This window comes from Podarcis vaucheri (genome assembly GCF_965113315.1).
Source record: "Podarcis vaucheri genome assembly, chromosome: 4".
Lineage (NCBI taxonomy): Eukaryota > Metazoa > Chordata > Lepidosauria > Squamata > Lacertidae > Podarcis > Podarcis vaucheri.
Genome location: NC_138762.1, coordinates 81,457,104 through 81,477,225, shown reverse-complemented (window position 1 = coordinate 81,477,225; position 20,122 = coordinate 81,457,104). Strand labels below are relative to the sequence as shown.

Here is a 20,122-nt window from a genome sequence, read left to right as displayed (position 1 = left end):
TTTTAAAACTTATTTAGACACTCTTATTTGTAAGAGTGTAATGTGTAATCTCACTGTATACAAGTTGTACAAGTGACAATAAAGTATTTCAGTCTGAAGGATTTTTTGTTGCTGACTTGACTTCCATCTAATGGTACTAGCATGACTGACAGAATTAATCAACCATGCTGTTACAATTCATTACAAATTTGTTCAAGATTCTAATATATAATATAAGCAAAGTTTAAAGGGAAGTTTTTTTAAAAAAGTTAATTGACATGGCTTCCTGGCCGAAACGTCAGGCTAGGGAACTAAGTTGAAGATAATTTTATTTTTGGCGGGGAAAGGCATAAACTTGCTGTTGACACCACCTATTCCCAGGTCATGATTGTCCGGCGTTAATTTCAGGTTTAGCACTCTGCAAAGTTATGCATTCAGATATGCTGTGCTTAAATTTCTTTTCCTTTATCATTCGCTTCCGTAAACGAATCTACATTTTACTAATGTCCGGAAGGGAAATGGTAAAAGAAAAAATAGAGAACAGAACCAGCTTAGCATGATAAAACAAAAACTTAACTACAGTATGTCTGAAGAATTCCATATATAAAACGAAAGCAGGCGCTTCCACGATTTTGAAAATTAATTAGTCCAATTGAAGGTTCTGCCTCACTCAAGCTTAGGATTTTTCTTACATGGAACCAAGGCATTTATAAACGCAGCAATGAGCTTTTCAGTTCCTATAGGTTTCCTATGAAAGCACAGGACCCAAGTCAACAGACAAATCTTATCAAGTGACAGGCCATGCTATCTATATTGGCAAGTACTGCATTCATGTGATAAGAAACCTGCCTGCAATAGCTGATCTGAGATAACCTTTTCACCATAAAACCAAGTGGAACGGATGTCACTTGAAAGAATACCCTTCTTTCTTCCTGACTTCTACTTTCCTTGGGTGTTCCGTTTTGTTTTTAAATCACAGATTTCAGAGGGTCTTGAAACCAAAGATCGTATTTAGACAGGGTTTATGTAATTTTTGCTGTGCCAGATTCCCCCCCCCACACACACACTTTAGGTTTAAATTTGTTTTTGCCAAAAAGAACATGGCTTTTTCTTTTTAGCAGATGGGGCAATGTTCTATCCAATCCGAGAGGTCCATATTAAAAAGGGTGGAGAGGAGACTGCATAATATAGTTATATGGCAGTGAAATTATATTATGATGATGATGATGATGATTAATATACCACCCTATACCTGGGGGTCTCAGGGAGGTTCACAGAATAAAATCAAGATATAAAACCACAAAATACATAATAAAAAATAAAAAGAACAAGTCAATAGCTCCCCCCCCAAAAAAAAAACATTTTAAAAGGGCAAAGGATGTAAATCAGATCAACCAAAGGCCTGGTTAAAAAGGAATGTTTTTGCCTGATGCCTAAAGGTGTATAATGAGGGCACCAGGCAAACTTCCCTGGGGAGAGCATTCCACAGAGGGGGAGCCACTGCAGAGAAGGCCCTTTCTCTTGAGGAGGAGGCCCACAAAGGAGGGCCTCAGAAGATGATCTCAGGGTCCGGGTAGGTTCATATGGAAAGGGGAAGTCCTTGAGGTATTGCGGCCCTGAGACGTTTAGGGTGGTAGCTAGACACACCCAGTGATAATACCTTCAGAAACTGCATTTCTGCTAGGTATCTTTTTGGATGCACAAAGCTGTCAGGATTTCATAGAATTTCACAAGGGAATCACATGGCTATTTTCTCATAGATCAGCCACTGCATCAGCTCCTTTGAGATGCTGATAGGACATAATGCGCTATCACAGAGTCTGACCTGCAAGCTACAATGATTGGGCTCTAGGGTAGACCCAACCAAACCAGCCCGTCAATTTCTGGCAATACTGTCTTCCAGCAGTTTAGAATGCAGTTGCTACAAGCAGTATCCTGTTGAACCCAGGCTCTATCATAAGCCAGTCTAAAAGTTATGGTGAAGAGAAAAGTCTCAAGTTTGGACTTAGGAGTTTCCAACATGAATAAAAGCTTTAAATTCTGATTTGTCTCTCTGCTTTGTAAATTAGGCCAGAAATAATTGCATATCTGTCACATGAAGGACACCCAGTATAAGGATTCCTTTATTCCTTCAGAGAAGTGCTAAACAATCAGATGATGTAGCATGTTTCCTGTTTTCAACTGAAGGTCACAGATGCCAAACAGTTTATTGCAGCCCTGCTGAGAATTCTGTTATTTGGCTAATCTCTAGGTTTGGCCTGAGGTTCTTCTGAAGTCCCTTCCTGACACAGCTAAGTTTTATACTGATTTTCTCTTGAGCGGTTTACCAGATTAGTAAGGGGACATTCAAAAGACATTCACATGTAAAGTTCCCGATGCATAGGACTGATATAGATCTTTCTTTCTTTCTTTCTGTTCTAACACAATGGCCAAGTTCAGAAGTTCCAATCTTGACTTAACTCAAGATATGCACCAGTTTAATATGAAACAACATGAAGCCACGCTGCTCAGCCATTCACATGAGCAGCGAACCAACTCAGGACACCACAGTTAATCATAGATCCCCATTACACATGAAGGGGGAAACTATGGTTAATGGCTTCCTAACAAAGCCGGAATATGGAAGTCAACTTTAAACCACAGCTTCATTCTCTGGGCTTGCTTGCAAAGCCATTAACCATAGTTTTGCAGTTCAGATGTAATGGGCAGCTATGCACCTTAAAGACCAACTAAGTTAGTTCTTGATATGAGCTTTCATGTGCATGCACACTTCTTCAGATACACAGATACATTCTTCTTTAGATACATGTGTATCTGAAGAAGTGTGCATGCACACGAAAGCTCATACCAAGAACTAACTTAGTTGGTCTTTAAGGTGCTACTGGAAGGAATTTTTTTTATTTTGACTATGGCAGACCAACACGGCTACCTATCTGTAACTGGGCAGCTATGGTTAGCTATGGTTTCCTGGCTCATGGAAAGGAAGGAAGGAAACAGCTGAAGGTGCCTGAAGCTCGCATGTTATCTCCCTTTATGAAACCCAAGATTTTGATTATCTGAACATAGGCAGAGAAAACACACACACACCTTACTTTTGTGAACGAGCAGTTTTTAATATTTAGAATTTAAGCAGAAGTTTGGGATCGCAGAGTGCTTTATTCAATTCATCACATTACAATTCTCATGGGAGCTGAGAGACTGGAGAAGCCAGTCATCAGTGACATCTTGTTAGCAAACATATGAAGCTCTATATTAGAATAAGACTATTAGTGGTTCTGAGACGTGGGTGGCGCTGTGGGTTAAACCACAGAGCCTAGGACTTGCCGATCAGAAGCTCGGTAGTTCGAATCCCTGTGACAGGGGTGAGCTCCCATTGCTCGGTCCCTGCTCCTGCCAACCTAGCAGTTTGAAAGCACGTCAAAGTGCAAGTAGATAAATAGGTACCGCTCTGGCGGGAAGGTAAACGGTGTTTCCGTGCGCTGCTCTGGTTCGCCAGAAGCAGCTTAGTCATGCGGGCAACATGACCCGGAAGCTGTATGCCGGCTCCCTCAGCCAATAAAGCGAGATGAGTGCCGCAACTCCAGAGTCATTCACGACTGGACCAAATGGTCAGGGGTCCCTTTACCTTTACCTATTGGTGGTTCTAGCTCATTACTATCCACTCTTCTCCAGCATGGCGTTCCACGACTCAGGCAGATGCCTGCCCTGTTCCAATACATAATACCTCAGATTCTGGGAAATAAATCTAGAATCTTCAGCATACAAAGTATAACTATCATAAGCTAAAATGATAATAATATAATGTGTGCAATGGCTCTCCCATTCAAGTCTACTCTGAAAGTTGGCTATTGGTCGTTAATGTCACAACATGACATAAACAGGGGGGGAGGGAGCTGAAAGAGGTTCACACATTGTGACCACACATTGCAGATAGCAAAGTGACTATCTATTAAGTCCCTGTGAACTCTTCGATAGCCACATTTCAAACTATTTTCCTGAAATAATGAAGAAATAATAATGGCATTTCTCCAAGCAACAATACATTACACAATTTGACCGCTGTCAAAATGCTGGTGTGACTTCCTCAAGACAGAACCACCTCCTTAAAGGAAGGCATCTGAAACTCCACATAACAAATACACATTTGATGTTGTTCTATAAATCAACAGCCTTCAATGTCAGGAAAATGAAAGCATATTGACAAATAGCACCATAAATTCCAGGTCATCCATTGTTATCTGTTCGCCAACCAGCTTGTCAATTTTTGGATTTGTCACTTATGTTGATTAAGCACAGGAAATGTGATCAAGTTGCGTTTCGGGGTTCCATGTCTGACTTTGTATTCCTCAGTATGCAAACCACACCACAATAAAACTGGGTGGGGTGGGGTGGGGGTTGGCAGAGAGATCAGAGAGGAAACAGGCAGCTCAGCTGACAGTCAATGAAGCGACACTGAATATTTCACTGTTCTGAAATTGTCTTTTAGTGTGTTGGGTTTCCCAATAAATACAAAACTTCCTTAGACGGTAAGGGCAGGTTTTGATTTTGATGGGAAAAGGAAGCCTTTGCAAAATTTCACACAATGGGAAACAATTTTTTAAAGATGCCTCCCACTGAAAAATTGCCCTATATCTGACATTAGGAACTTATGGGCCCTTATAAACTAACTCACTATGCTTGGTCATGGCAATAATTTTAGACACGGTGCATTTTTACCTCTTTCATCCTGTTCCAGAATACTGAATGCTGATTTCTCTTTCGTTTTATAGTTTATGTTGCAATATCTGCTGCCTTCCTCCCCCCCGCCCCCTCTCCAATTTGGTATCTGACAGGCTCCTCAAGTGCCAAAGCAGAACGTTCACACACAACCACCCCCATGCACTGATTTACTATGAAAACACACAATGATTATAGAGCTGAATTTATCGTTTATTTAAGCTGTAAGGAGAATCAAATATTTCAATTACCAATTCTGAAAGTTTATGCTTATGAAAACAAGAGTTTAAAATTAAAGCATCCATTCGGCAATAAGCAGGGCTGACTAATCCCTTTATCCTTCTTAACAGATAAATTTAAACCATGCAGTTCATAGCATGTTCAAGTAAATTCTTTATTTTTTTAAAAAAAAAATGTGTTTTAAAGTTGTTTTTACGTCACACCGAAATAAGAAAAAACAATGAATGCACTTTTCTTTTTCTTTACCTCTATTATATAGAATTTTCTTTAAACCCACACAAACTTAAAACTCGACCATAATTAACAGCATGCTAAAATATTCATTGTACCCCTAAAAAGAAAAAGAATTCACAATCCTAGTCATGTTCACTGCCACATGTAAGAAATGTCAGAATGCACAGAACTGCTCCTGCTGGGGAACAATTTGGAGGTTATAATTGAATTTAAAAACTGAAGTAACAAGGGAAAAAACCAACAACACATACCAATAATTGAATCCCTGCGGAAGACATCTCTATCAAAAATGTAAAATGACAGATGACGAAAACTTCGTGGAATTTCACAGTAGAAGTCTTCTCCATAAAAGGGACTGCGTAAAACAAAACAAAAAATGAGAGTATTTAGAAACAGGAAATCAACAATGAAGTTCTGGTCTACGTAATGCAGTTGCCTGGTGATGACAAGCTACTCTTGCTGTACTCCCATTCCTCCCCCCCCCCAAAATACATTTATCCCACTTGCTTCCCTATAGGCCATCAATGCACAAAGACCCTACCCAGATTACCTGTATGCACAGGTGGTATTGAAATGGACGTGCCACTCTTCCCAACTGCTTTGCATGTTTTAGCCAAGGGAGAGGGGGAAGCAGTATGTCCCGAATGCATTGCCTCCCACATCAGAAGCCAGCTACATCTTCTCCATCATGCTTCGTCTTCCAAGTGAACCCAGCTGCCTTTCCATAGATGTTATGGATTACAGCATGCATGCAGGATTATTCTTTGCACTACTGCAAAGGCTGAGATGCAATGCAAAGCGATTTGCACTATACAATATATTTTCATAATTAAAATATTACCCCCCGTAATTGTTTCTCAATGAAGAAAAACTGAAGACAAGAAAGACACAACCAAAATTTGGCAACTGCGACATATCAGGCCATATCCAATGAGTCATATTCAATGTTCCAGTGGTGCAATAGACTTCCATGGGTGCAATGGGGCTTCCTGTTTTGTTTTGTTTTGTTTGAGAAACTTTGGAAGCCCCACTGCTCCCAGTGAACCCTACTGGATGCAACCTGAAGTGATGCATCGCCATATATTTTATAATGATGCACAAGTGCTACATAGACAGAACACAATCAGTTAGGTTTAAGAATCAGATATAATTCAGGACAGACATAAAACTCCATCTAGACAAGAAAAATGTTAAGAGGCTCAAATGACTTTTTTTTCTTGAATTCTACTAACTGAGGGCAGGGCAGGGAGACTGAGACCCCCACCCCAGAGTGATTATTAACCCTGGAGACAGATTAACTGACCCCCATTTCACAAGTTTAATGTGAATAATTGTGCAAATAAGACTACAAATAGCTACTTGCACTTTGCTGCCAACATATTCCAACAATATGAGGCCCATCAATAAAACCAAATCATGAATCAGAAGCAGCTGTTGCGAGTCTGCAAATATGCGTTTAAAGTAAAAAAATTCTACTGAATAGGTTGTAAAAACTGGCCACATTTGGGCAACCCTATATGTCGGGTTTAAAAGACTGAGAGAAGAACAAGCCATTCTGCCACTCACATGTCCTCTGTAGAAACTATGGCCAACAGCTTTGGAATAAATAAGGCTATAAAAAGCCATGGTTTCAAGTTGGCATAATATCGTGACTTGTTCTGAAACCATGAAACACAATTTTCTGGTTAAGAAGAAAGGGGAATTATAATAATTATTGGTTTGTTCTCTCCTGTCACGAGGAGAGGAGTTGCTGGCAGAGTAAAGAGGTGTGTGCCTTGAGTATTCGTCAAAGATTGCCAAATGCAGCTCTGCGGGGAGGGAATTCCACCACTGAGGAGCTACCACACAGAACGTCATCTTCCATGTCACATACATTCCAACTTCTAAGGGTGGCACAACTAACCCCTCTGTTGATCTTACCACCCCAGAGATAAGAGATAGGGAAGGAGGTGGTCTCTCAGGTATTTGGGGCCTAAGTTGTCCTAAAATATATCCTAACAATCTATATACAACCTGAATATTATTTGTAAAGCATTGATAGCAGTCAATAAGTTGGAATCATGTTATTGCACACTGGAGTGGGGGGCGGGGCACAGCATATACATTTTTTCTGGCTTCCAGGTTGTTACAGATTTTACAATGATTATATTCACTTGTTTGAAAAGTTATGCAGCAGAACTGTAAAGAAACGATAACTAGCATTCATTAGGCACAAACTCACATTAACTTGTTTCTGGGAAATTACTGGATGTTCAATGGAATTTAAAAGCACCTAGCTTTCGCTACATCATGCCCTTAATTTTAAGCAATATTAATGGCCTATCAAAACGAGACCTAGTTTAACATTTTATTTGTTTGCACCTTCATAGTTCAAATTCATCTTTATCAGGATGAGTGCACATTGCTGGGACAGAATGTGAAATTTCAATTCACAATTTATTTATTCATCTATTCCCCAAGGAAAGGAAATGCACTGAAATGTGACATCTGCTTTGAAGACTGGATATAAGAATAAATGTCGGAATGTACGTTTGTGACATAAATGAAAATCATAATCCACTTTATTTTCCATGTGTATATGGACAAGCAAATTAGCAGCAAGTGGAAGCCAGGAATTTTTGCAGGCTTATTTGCAAACCTGTCTTTAATTTGAAAGTTATTTCTCATCTTGATTGTGTCTGCTGCTCTTGTCAACAGCTGTCATTGCCATCATTCACAGAAACTGAAGGAGCTGTGGCTGGGAAAACAGTGAAAGGTTCTTTTCCCATTAAGTTTCGTATACATTTTTAAAAAAAAATAAAAATTGATGATCCAGCTTAATTGAAGTATTAGTCAGGTGCAATGATAGAAAACGATTCAATATGTGGGTGTAACAGTCTGCATTCCTTAACTGCAAACCTTGTCAGAGTTAATCTTCTAACCCCAGAAATTTAATGAAATTTAGCAATTACAGGTAAATCCCACAACTGACTTCTTGACGGAGTCTATGGAATTACTCTCAGTAGTAAGTGGCTTCTTGCGGCGCCTTAACCAAAATGGTTTAAGGAACTTAAAACTTTAATAACACTTAAAACATTTTGCATGACAAGCTCTCTCACAACATTCAGTCTCTCAGACGACAACCATTCACTCCGTTTAGGAGTCATAAAACATTGCGTCTAATTCTCAGCTAGAGATTTAAAAAGCAGACTTGATGTTTATTGTGTTACTCTCGTTTGGGATGGAAATGAGGAAGAAAAAATGTATATATATAGTGACTAATGATGGAGCATCCCAAACAGAATTGCTTACATGTGGATTTTAAGTGTGCTTTAAAAAAACAAAGTCATTAAAATGCCACAGAAAATATTACATCCTCTGACTGGTCTACAATGTTTAGAAATGCCTGATTCATTCTCTTGGAACAAATGAAAAGTACTTCCTAGCAACTGTGAGCTACATGCAAATATAAAGGAAATTAACAGGGCTGTGGAAAAGGTGCCTCCTGCAACTCAGGGACACTTCCATTCATACACCCATGACCTCAGCCCAACTCCTGCTAGCGACTAAGTGGCTTCAGTTAGGGTTGCTGATCCATGGTAGAAATCGAGAGATGTATCCTGCCAATTCAACAGGTTTCAAATAAGCTTCCTCATTGAAGAAGTAGCAGCAGCACACCCCCTCCACCACCAAAAAAAGTACTCTCCCAAACTCAGGAAGGGAACTCTGAGGTAGCATTCTTAAAGAGAACAAGGGGTGGCTTCGGGAAGTCATTTTTGCCTTTTCACTCCATGGACAAGCAAAACAAGGCCACTGAAGCTGCTGTAATGTTGAATCCTAGGTTCCCTACAAAACTGTCAACAGTCAGGCTGCATCATTCTAAGGGGGGGGGGCATACAAGAATGAATAAAGAACATGAGTTTCACAAAAGATACGGCCAAAATTAGAGATGCATAAAGGTAAAGGGACCCCTGACTGTTAAGTCCAGTTGCAAAAGACTCTGGGGTTGCGGCGCTCATCTCGCTTTACTGCCCGAGGGAGCCGGCGTTTGTCTGCAGACAGATTCCGGGTCATGTGGCCAGCATGACTAAGCCGCTTCTGGCGAACCAGAGCAGCGCACGGAAACACCATTTACCTTTCTGCCAGAGCGGTACCTATTTATTTACTTGCACTTTGACGTGCTTTCGAACTGCTAGGTTGGCAGGAGCAGGGACCGAGCAACGGGAGCTCACCCCGTCGTGGGGATTTGAACTAGAGAAATATGGCATCCCCATATTTGGCTGAAAAATGATTTTAAAAATTGCAAATATTTTTTCCCCTAATCATGCTGAAGATCCTTGGGACAAGCAAGTCTTGGTGGGCAACGTTCCACCCCACACTTGGAACACATTATTATTATTTTTTAAGAGCTGCAGATTTATTTGCTCCCAAGTCTCAGACGCTGAGAGAAATGCCAGCATCCATTATCGTAAGGTGCAAAAGGCAGCCAACATAGCATAGCCTGGAGGGAGGGAGGAAGGACTGGCCTGGGCGGTCTGGGAGCAGAATGGAGGAAGCCAGCCTCCTCAAGGGGACTGGGATTGCCTCAATGCTGCTGGACATCATTCAAACACCATTTACTTCTAATGCTTGCTACAACCCATCAAAATATCAAAGGACATGGTGGAATCTTTGAAGCTTTTCTTCTTTACTGAAGCAGAAACCAATCCTATCAGTGGCCAAAAAGATCTGTTCAGAGAATAAAATCCTTTAAACAGTAATCATAAAAGAACACTCTTGAGTGAATTTACCTCTGGACTAGCTCCAGCAATGAACTCATGTCCTTCCCAGGAGAGCTTCATTATAAACGGGTTAACATTAATTTCTTGTGAGGAGGGAATTAATCTCTTAAAAGAAATTTAGATCAAATGTGAGTGTTTTAAATTTTGCAAAAATTAGGTTGGTATTCATTTGAATTTTATTAGCAGCGTTCAACAGTAATGCAAGGGATGAAACGACATGGTGCACCTATAGCAGCAAAAACCAGAAACCTCTGTCTGCCCCAGCTGCAACAAAACATGTCTCTCCCCTATCTACAGCCACAGCAGGCGCTGTAACTCTCCAACAGTTCAACTTTACCCCCAAAGACACACTCTTCCATCGTCTCCCAAGACAGACGGATACTGACAACACTATAACTTGTAAATCCTAGTATTTTGAATATACTTTTGCTTTCAATACTACTTCTTCCCTGCTCATCCAGCTACTTTTGAATTCTGGATTGCCTCAGCACTTCCCATTGCAGGATGAATGAATGAGAGAAAGAGAGGGAGAGAGAGAGAGAGAGAGAGAGAGAGAGAGAGAGAGAGAGAGAGAGAGGACATACACATACACCCACCCAGCCTTGGATAGCAGGACTCAGTGGCGTAGTGTGGGGGGTGCAGGCGGGGGCCGGCCGCACCGGGCGCAACATCTGGGGGTTAGGGTTAGGGGGCGCAAATCCACGGGTTAGGGGGCGCAAATCCACGGGTTAGGGGGCACAAATCCACGGGTTAGGGGGCGCAAATCCATGGGTTAGGGGGTGCAAATCCACGGGTTAGGGGGCGCAAATCCACGGGTTAGGGGGCACAAATCCACGGGTTAGGGGGCGCAAATCCACGGGTTAGGGGGCGCAAATCCACGGGTTAGGGGGCACAAATCCACGGGTTAGGGGGCGCAAATCCACGGGTTAGGGGGCGCAAATCCATGGGTTAGGGGGCACAAATCCACGGGTTAGGGGGCACAAATCCACGGGTTAGGGGGCGCAAATCCACGGGTTAGGGGGCGCAAATCCATGGGTTAGGGGGTGCAAATCCACGGGTTAGGGGGTGCAAATCCACGGGTTAGGGGGCGCAAATCCACGGGTTAGGGGGCACAAATCCACGGGTTAGGGGGCGCAAATCCACGGGTTAGGGGGCGCAAATCCATGGGTTAGGGGGTGCAAATCCACGGGTTAGGGGGTGCAAATCCACGGGTTAGGGGGCGCAAATCCATGGGTTAGGGGGTGCAAATCCACGGGTTAGGGGGCGCAAATCCACGGGTTAGGGGGCACAAATCCACGGGTTAGGGGGCGCAAATCCACGGGTTAGGGGGCGCAAATCCATGGGTTAGGGGGTGCAAATCCACGGGTTAGGGGGTGCAAATCCACGGGTTAGGGGGCGCAAATCCACGGGTTAGGGGGCACAAATCCACGGGTTAGGGGGCACAAATCCACGGGTTAGGGGGCACAAATCCACGGGTTAGGGGGCGCAAATCCATGGGTTAGGGGGTGCAAATCCACGGGTTAGGGGGCGCAAATCCACGGGTTAGGGGGCACAAATCCACGGGTTAGGGGGCGCAAATCCACGGGTTAGGGGGCACAAATCCACGGGTTAGGGGGCGCAAATCCATGGGTTAGGGGGCGCAAATCCACGGGTTAGGGGGCGCAAATCCACGGGTTAGGGGGCACAAATCCACGGGTTAGGGGGCGCAAATCCACGGGTTAGGGGGCGCAAATCCACGGGTTAGGGGGCACAAATCCACGGGTTAGGGGGCGCAAATCCATGGGTTAGGGGGTGCAAATCCACGGGTTAGGGGGCGCAAATCCACGGGTTAGGGGGCACAAATCCACGGGTTAGGGGGCACAAATCCACGGGTTAGGGGGCGCAAATCCATGGGTTAGGGGGTGCAAATCCACGGGTTAGGGGGCGCAAATTACTTGCCTTGCCCCGGGTGCTGACAACCCACGCTACGCCACTGGCAGGACTGGAAAAATCTGAGGTGCTGAGGGGTTATAAAAAAGCAAGGCAGGAAGACTAGAAATTTATGAACTACAAAGTGTCTTGCGGCACATTAAAACAGTAACAAATTTATTATGGCATAAGCTTTCATGGATTAGTTTAAGCATTTTCTCAGCTCTGAATAGTGATTGCTCCTAAATATTTGATAGTAGCTTCTGGGTATTTGAAATCTTTTCAGCCCTGTTGTGACACACTTTCATAAGCAGTTCACCCGTTGGGCATGATGGTCTGGTTCAGAGCCAAGTAGAACTACTAGACAAAGTGGGAGGCAGGAACCAAAGCTACAGCTTTTGCAAAAGCTTTCTCCAGTATTCTTCTTTTCGCCATAAGAGGACTGACCAGCTACAACGTGAAAGAATACACACCTAGAGAATCAATTTCCGCAGAAGAGCTTCACAACACGTGGCATTGTTGATAATTCATATGGGCAAATGTATACAGCGGTACCTCGGGTTACAGATGCTTCAGGTTACAGATGCTTCATGTTACAGACTCCGCTAACCCAGAAATAGTACCTTGGGTTAAGAACTTTGCTTCAGGATGAGAACAGAAATCACGCAGCAGCAGCACAGCAGCAGCGGGAGGCCCCATTAGCTAAAGTGGTGCTTCAGGTTAAGAACAGTTTCAGGTTAAGAACGGACCTCCAGAACAAATTAAGTCCTTAACCCGAGGTACCACTGTATATGCTTATTCATAGGAGTTCAATATTTATGTTTGATTCTACTTAACTTCCAGATTTGGTCCAAGCAGTTTATACAGCCAAAAAAAACCCAGACTCTCACTGAAGGAAAGTCTAATTTTATATTATATTATTTGCAACTGGCTTGGCTGACCTATTAGGGACGCATTTCATTTGTTAAACCCATTTTCTTGGTTAAATCCATCTAGGAGAAGGAAAACTCTTGATCCTTAACCTCCACTTCCTTGCAGGTTATCTTCAGGAGAAGAACAGGCTAAGGCAAGGGTCGGCAAAGGTTTTGTGGCTTAGGCCGGTTCACGGTCCCACACACGCCGCAGTGGGCCGGAGTTTGTTTGTGCGCACGCATGCATGCATGCGCAAACGCTATTTCTGGTGTTCCTTCCAGCGTGGAGGAGGCGTGCGCAGCTTCCCTTTGGCTGTAGGAGCTTCCTGCAGCCAATGGGAAGCCGGCCAGCGTCGCAGAAGGTGGTCCCTGCTCTCTTCCGCGCTGGTTTAGCGCAGCACACAGGAGCCGACCGAGCAGGGGTCCCCAAGCGGACGGCGGGGGTCCATGGGCTGGTTAAATGACCCCCATGGGCCTTAGGTTGCTGACCCCTGGGCTAAGGAGTAAGTAAAGTAAAGGGACCCCTGACCATTAGATCCAGTCGTGGCCGAGTCTGGGGTTGTGACACTCATCTCGCTTTACTGGCCGAGGGAGCCGACGTACAGCTTCCGGGTCATGTGGCCAGCATGACTAAGCCGCTTCTGGCAAACCAGAGCAGTGCACGGAAACGCCGTTTACCTTCCCACCGGAGTGGTACCTATTTATCTACTTGCACTTTGACGTGCTTTTGAACTGCTAGGTTGGCAGGAGCAGGGACCGAGAAATGGGAGCTCACCCCATCGCAGGGATTCAAACCGCTGACCTTCTGATCAGCAAGCCCTAGGCTCTGTGGTTTAACCCAGTGTCACCCGCGTCCCCTACACAAATCCAGAGTAGAGTCCCTAAGACAATCGGATGGCTTCTTGTATGCCTCCTTCCAGCAACTCCTGCAGTCCAGCTAGTGCCAAATGTATTGCTTTCTTTTCCTTTGGAGCATATCAGCAAGGCTGAGAGGCAGCTGTTGTCATCTGGGCAGCCCAGGACCTCCATACACACTTGCCCAGGCTTGTGCCCCGGTGTGGTCACTTAGGTGCTTCTAATGCAGTGGTTTGACTTCACCCCCAGAGGCACACTCCACAGACTCTCTAGACGGACCGATGGCTCTCACTTCCAGCACCATGCAACATGGCTATCTGCCTACCTGCAAGTACTCAATAAGGATAACCTGATGTCACTATGTACCTTAGAATTCAGGAAGGAGCAATGCAGATGGATGGAGCATTTCTCTCTCCCACTTCCATTTTTAAGGGTCTTGGATGGGATTTTGGGTGGGAAAGGGCTGGAAAAACGTGGAATCTTCCCAGGAAAAATGTCAAAATTTTCTGGTCTGTACAACCCTACCCTTAATGACATTTGCAACAGAATGTGCGCTCCTTAAAGCTTTGATTCCAACAGAGTGAAGAATGCCTAGATGTCTGCAATCTGCCCCAGTGAAGTGCAACATTAAGTAATTACCACTGGTCAGTCATGGCCGAAGTTCCTAAAGGAACTGGAGAACGGATGCAATTTCTGTTATCTGTCCAGGGTAAAACATGTTCTGCTTGAAGCTACCATTCTACACCACCTTTTGAAGTCAATAATTGGTTAAGAGGTATGGACCGGAACAGATACCTGTGCTCATCACTAACTTACATCGACAGCTACAGAGAGAGAGGAAGGGATCATGTGCTATTGTCAGCCTGCTGTGGAAAATTACTCTGCAGTAGATAGTGGAAGGAAGCATGTATGTCCTCAAGCCACAAAAAGTTTTGCCTGCCTGTTAACTTGTTGTATAATTATTTACACACTAATAGCAACTTACAGGAAGCTTACAGCATTAAAAAAAAAAGATAGAATATGTTCCTGCTTCATGGAGCTTAGCATCCAACATAAGAAGAAAACATAAGCATCCAACATAAGAATAGAGAGAAAGAGTGGCAAGGGATGTGAACAAATATTCACATTCTTTCATTGGGATGGAGTTTCTATTCTTTTGATTCCTGAAATATAATGTTGAGCATGATGATCCAAATGGTCTCGCCGATGAGTAAACCTTTAACAAAATCTTTTGTTCCCTCTTACTGCACTTTGCAGAGACCTCTTAAACTCACTAAGGTTGTAATCCTGCTTGCGGTTAAATCAACAGGACATAACTATGCTTAATTGCAGCCTAAATGCATTTCAGCAGTTTCTGCAAGTAGTGACAGACAACCTTAATCATCCTTTCCTTTTTGATTCCTCCACTCCACCCTTGCTTGAAAAGGAAAGGATGTTCATTCTCAGAAAGTGGGTCAAGTCAGCACTGCATTCACCTGCTCTTGAGTTGTTCAAATTCTGTTGTGAGTGTCAGGTGTGGCCATCAAGAAAACTGAAGGGCAGACCCACTTCCGTGTGCCCCACCTCTGCCTAATTCCATTTTCGCTACTCCCATTTCTCAGCTCATAAGAAGCTCAGGAGAGAATGCATGTGAGAACTCAATCTGGGGGTTGTATTTTGGACTGGGGAGTTAGAAGTGGGTGGGTGGGTCAGGAACAGGTGTAGGTGGGGGTCAGAGAAAAATAAGCATCGTGGACAAGTCATTAGCAGTTGAGAAAGTTATCGCATTACTAAAGCAAAGTTAGATGAAACCTGGGGGAAATTGCTTCAACAAGGGGCAGAGGAGACATGTTGGTGAAAACTGCTGCCTCTGCCATACACAGATTTCTGCAAAGGCTCTTACAGTATAATCCCGCACACGTCTAAACAAAATAATGATTTGCTCTGTTCAGTGGGGCTTACTCTCAGATTGCCACCTTGGGCTTTGCAAATTTGGTCATCCCTGCCCTCGCTAAGTTAGTGGGGAAGGGTATGCTAGAGAGAAAGACATGATGCTTGGGGGGGGGTGGAGAGGAAACATTCCCTGATCACATCTTGAGAGCTAAATGGGCTTTTGCTAGAAATAAGCACATCATGATTGCAGAGAAGCTACAACGCACCAGTTTAATGTTATAGGAATGTCTAAAAATAACATTTCCCCCCCTTCTTCCCTCCACCCCCAAAGGACTTATTTTCTCAATAGGAAAGGGTTATTGGATTAGTCCAGCAAAGTGACGTCAATGAAGACAATAAACCCTCCTGTGGGCCATTTTAATGATCTTTGAAATGTAAAAATACGTGAAGCTTCATCCTCTGAGCAAGAGAGGAGGATTCAATTGACAAGAGAGTTAAGGATTCACTCCTACACCCATGTACATGGGAATAAGATTCACTGAACTCAATTGGACTTACCTCTGAGTAGACAACTATAGGAGTGCTCTGAAAAAACCTGAAGCATTTACTTGCAAGTTCCATGGATTTTCAACAGAAAAAGTGAAACCGTAACCACTCAACTACACTTCCCTTTGTCATGCCTCTGGCAGCCCCGCTCCCAATACCCGCAATCCACACTTTGGGTGGGGGGACACATTTGTAAAGGGGAACCTGTGAGACACAAACAAGCCCCCCCCCCCATGATGCAAAACCCTGTATAACCGGGTTCTAAATATGAGTGCTTATACCCAGAGCAGGCTCTTTCTCTACAGATATGCCACCCCAGTCTGTAGGTGGGGGAGAGGATGGGAAGAACCAACAAGCACAGCCCCAGTATCCCCCTCACACAACTCTTAAAATCACGTGAACTGCAACTCCCAAATAAGGCAGCAATTACCATCTCATCTATGGGTTTTCTCAAGAAAATAACATTTTGTGTGTGTGTTTTTACAAGGAAAAATACAAGATGCCAGGATTCTGAGATACTACTGGGCAATTTATATAAGTGACAGAAGCTTGATGCAGTTCTTCTCCAGAAAGCAAAATAAGATATCTTGAACTCCAAATAAATGTACAGTAGAAAACTGCTAGGATACTTTTTAATTCAAAATAAATGTTGTTACCATAGTGATTTCTCCACTATTTTGGTCCTGAAAACCTCTTCCTGGTCCAGGTTTACAGTACAGTAGCAATCCCTCATCTTGTTTGGCCCTGGATACGTAGGAAGATTTTTAGCTTCTCCTAAAAAGAAGAAGAGGAAAAGAATTAGGGAAACGTATTTGGAGAAACAATGCATGGTTAAATTTTGGAATTCTTAAAATGTTGTCCCACTTGTGGAAGCTGGGAGGCAATCACCACCTAAAGGAGATGTTTTTATTGAATATACCAGAGTACTTTGCAGGTTTTTACTCCTATTGAATATACATTTAAAATGCCTAGTATTGTGGTTCAGCTATGGGATTACAATGGGGACTTGGGTTCGGCCTCTTGTCTAAAACCCCTGAAGAGGTAACAACACTGATAGGAGTGGAGTACAGCAAAACCACAAGTAGCACACTTTTACCTTCCATACATTCAGCTTTACATGCTTGGCAATTTATAAAATAAAATAAAATTTAAAGGAAGTGGGCATCGAGGGAAGACTTTGGCAACTCCACCCGCCACTGAACCCAATGGACTTTGACTACAGTGGTACCTTGGGTTAAGTACTTAATTCGTTCCGGAGGTCCGTTCTTAACCTGAAACAGTTCTTAACCTGAAGCACCACTTTAGCTAATGGGGCCTCCTGCTGCCGCTGCGCCGCCAGAGCCCGATTTCTGTTCTCATCCTGAAGCAAAGTTCTTAACCTGAAGCACTATTTCTGGGTTAGCAGAGTCTGTAACCTGAAGCGTATGTAACCTGAAGTGTATGTAACCCGAGGCACCACTATTTATGCGAATTTGGAGCGACCCCCAAAACATAACCCCTGCGTAAGTACTTACTGTACTCACTTCACTCACTCACTCACTCACTCTCTCTCTCTCTCTCTCTCTCACACACACACACACACAATCTCTGACCAGTTCAAACATTATCTAAGGCTCTATTGTGTCCCCTCCCCTTCACAGATGACAAAGCATACAAAGGTGGGAAGAAGTGAGGCTCTTTTTTTATCAAGTATGCATGTGGAGATATGCACTGTATTAGGTGCATAGTGAGACAGAGAAGGTACACACACACACACACACACACACACACACGGTAAAATCACATTTGACTGGGAACATAGAATACTGAGCATGTAATTTTAAAATGCCATCTCATTCTTAAAACTGCACCAGCTGAAAAAGCTGAAAAACATCTTCATGTATGCGACAACGGCCACGAGAGTTCTAGTAGCACAAGGATGAAGAAACCCCAGCTAAAGAATCATGGCAAGAAAAAATGATGGACTATGCAGAACTGGCAAAACTGACATATAAGCTATGGGACAAGGATAACTGTGACTTTAAAGATGAATGGGAACCCTTTACAAAGTATTTGAAGACGCAACAAAGCAAACTGGACTCCTTGGCTGGCTTTGAATAAACATTCACACACTTTTTATTGATAATAATCGGCTAAATAGTTTGAGGATCTATACAACTGTGTAACATGCAGAAAACAGCATTCTCAGAGAAATCAAAGACTGGAACTGAGGGAAGTCGGGGGTGGGGGTGGGTTTTGTGGGGGGGGTGGGGGGAATAAGGATGATATGTTTCTGGATAATATGTTTTGTTTTAATTTTGAATAAAAAAAGTTTAAAAAAACAAGAACTGCAACAGCTACTGCCCTAAACCATTACTTTTGACAACTGACAATACTAAGCTATCTGAGCCGACAAAACCACACTCCTTTGCAAGTCTCAGCGCGCACCATCTAGGAGAGGTCCACAGTGCAGCAGCTTCTCAAAGTGGCATCAACCACTCCTGCCACAGGGAAAAGTGTAAAAACGTGGATTTGTCTCACGTTTCATAGGGCTGGTGCCATTTTGCCTCCACAAGAACAAGGAGTCATAGTGCACCAATAATAATAATAATAATAATAATAATAATAATAATAATAATAATTTATTATTTGTACCCCGCCCATCTGGCTGGGTTTCCCCAGCCACTCTAGGCGACTTCCATAGAAACCAAAAATACACTAAGATATCACACATTAAAAACTTCCCTGAACAGGGCTGCCTTAAGATGTCTTCTGAATGTCAGGTAGTTGTTTATCGCTTTGACATCTGATGGGAGAGCGTCAGAAAGGGTCCACTAATCAGTTTGGTGCAGTAGAAGTCAGAAGCCTGTTAGAAAACGAATTCAACTTTCCCTTTCACCCCTTAAAACTTGCAAATGGTTTTCTTCCAAGGAGAAGCCTTTTCTGCTCCCTTGAGGATTTCCAGAAGCAAGCGCTCTATGTTTTGTGTTTCTGCAGTAGAGAGAGAGATTATCATCAGGTGATACACAAAACCCAGAACACTCTCTCCTGATAAGATACCAAGGGGTAGCAATTTGTGAGCAGATGGGTGAATCTTATTTGCAACCACGTCTGAGTGTGTAAATGTAAAAAGCAGAGACATCAACAAAGGTCCGTATAGTTAAAGCTATGGTTTTCCCTGTAGTGATGTATGGAAGTGAGAGCTGGACCATAAAGAAGGCTGATCGCCGAAGAATTGATGCTTTTGAATTATGGTGCTGGAGGAAACTCTTGAGAGTCCCATGGACTGCAAGAAGATCAAACCTATCCACTCTTAAGGAAATCAGCCCTGAGTGCTCACTGGAAGGACAGATCCTGAAGCTGAGGCTCCAATACTTTGGCCACCTCCTGAGAAGAGAAGACTCCCTGGAAAAGACCCTGATGTTGGGGGAAATTGAGGGCACAAGGAGAAGGGGATGACAGAGGACGAGATGGTTGGACAGTGTTTTTGAAGCTACAAACACGAGTTTGACCAAACTGTGGGAGGAAGTGCGAGACAGGAGTGCCTGGCGTGCTCTGGTCCATGGGGTCACGAAGAGTTGGACACAACTAAATGACTAAATAACAACAAAAACTGAATGTGTTAAGATTCAGGTCTCCAGTTGGAACAGTTGAGATGGCAGGCATGGATCCACTCTATGAATTACCACCCAATTTCAACGGAACTGGAGGAAGGAACTGGAGAGAGACTAGCAACAGCAGCCGATAACTACGACAATAGGCCCAAATGAGTCAAGCGATACTACCTAACCATGTACAATTCCTGCTGTAGGTAAGGTGGGGGAAATGTATCTGGCTTGAATTTTAATGAGAAACTATCTATCTTGCAATTCTTGAGCCAATACCTCCTAATACCATTCCTTTTAGGTTCTACCCAAGACTGTAAGTCCTATTTGAGTGTTCTTTTTACTGGCATGTAAGTAAACATATGAGGGTGAGCATGGGCATGCTGCCAAGCCCCGCCTCCTCCAGCACATCTCTTTCCCCCAGTCAGGTTTTTGGATTGCATGGGGAATTGCCACAAGTAGAGGAGGTTCCCTGCTTCAATGTTCAAATTCCTCAAATTCCAGGAGAGTTGTAACT

The 20,122-nt window shown here is 43.4% G+C and overlaps 1 protein-coding gene across 1 annotated transcript in view; it reads right to left on the bottom strand.

The window, feature by feature from the left end:
• RASA3 (RAS p21 protein activator 3) overlaps nt 1–20,122 on the bottom strand; it is a 131,837-nt gene that overhangs the window by 69,166 nt on the left and 42,549 nt on the right. The window contains exons 2-3 of the mRNA XM_082218609.1: nt 16,678–16,795; nt 5,421–5,524 (exon numbers count right to left, since the gene is read on the bottom strand). Coding sequence (XP_082074735.1) covers nt 5,421–5,524; nt 16,678–16,795 — 222 coding nt within the window. The remainder of the gene's footprint in view (nt 1–5,420; nt 5,525–16,677; nt 16,796–20,122) is intronic.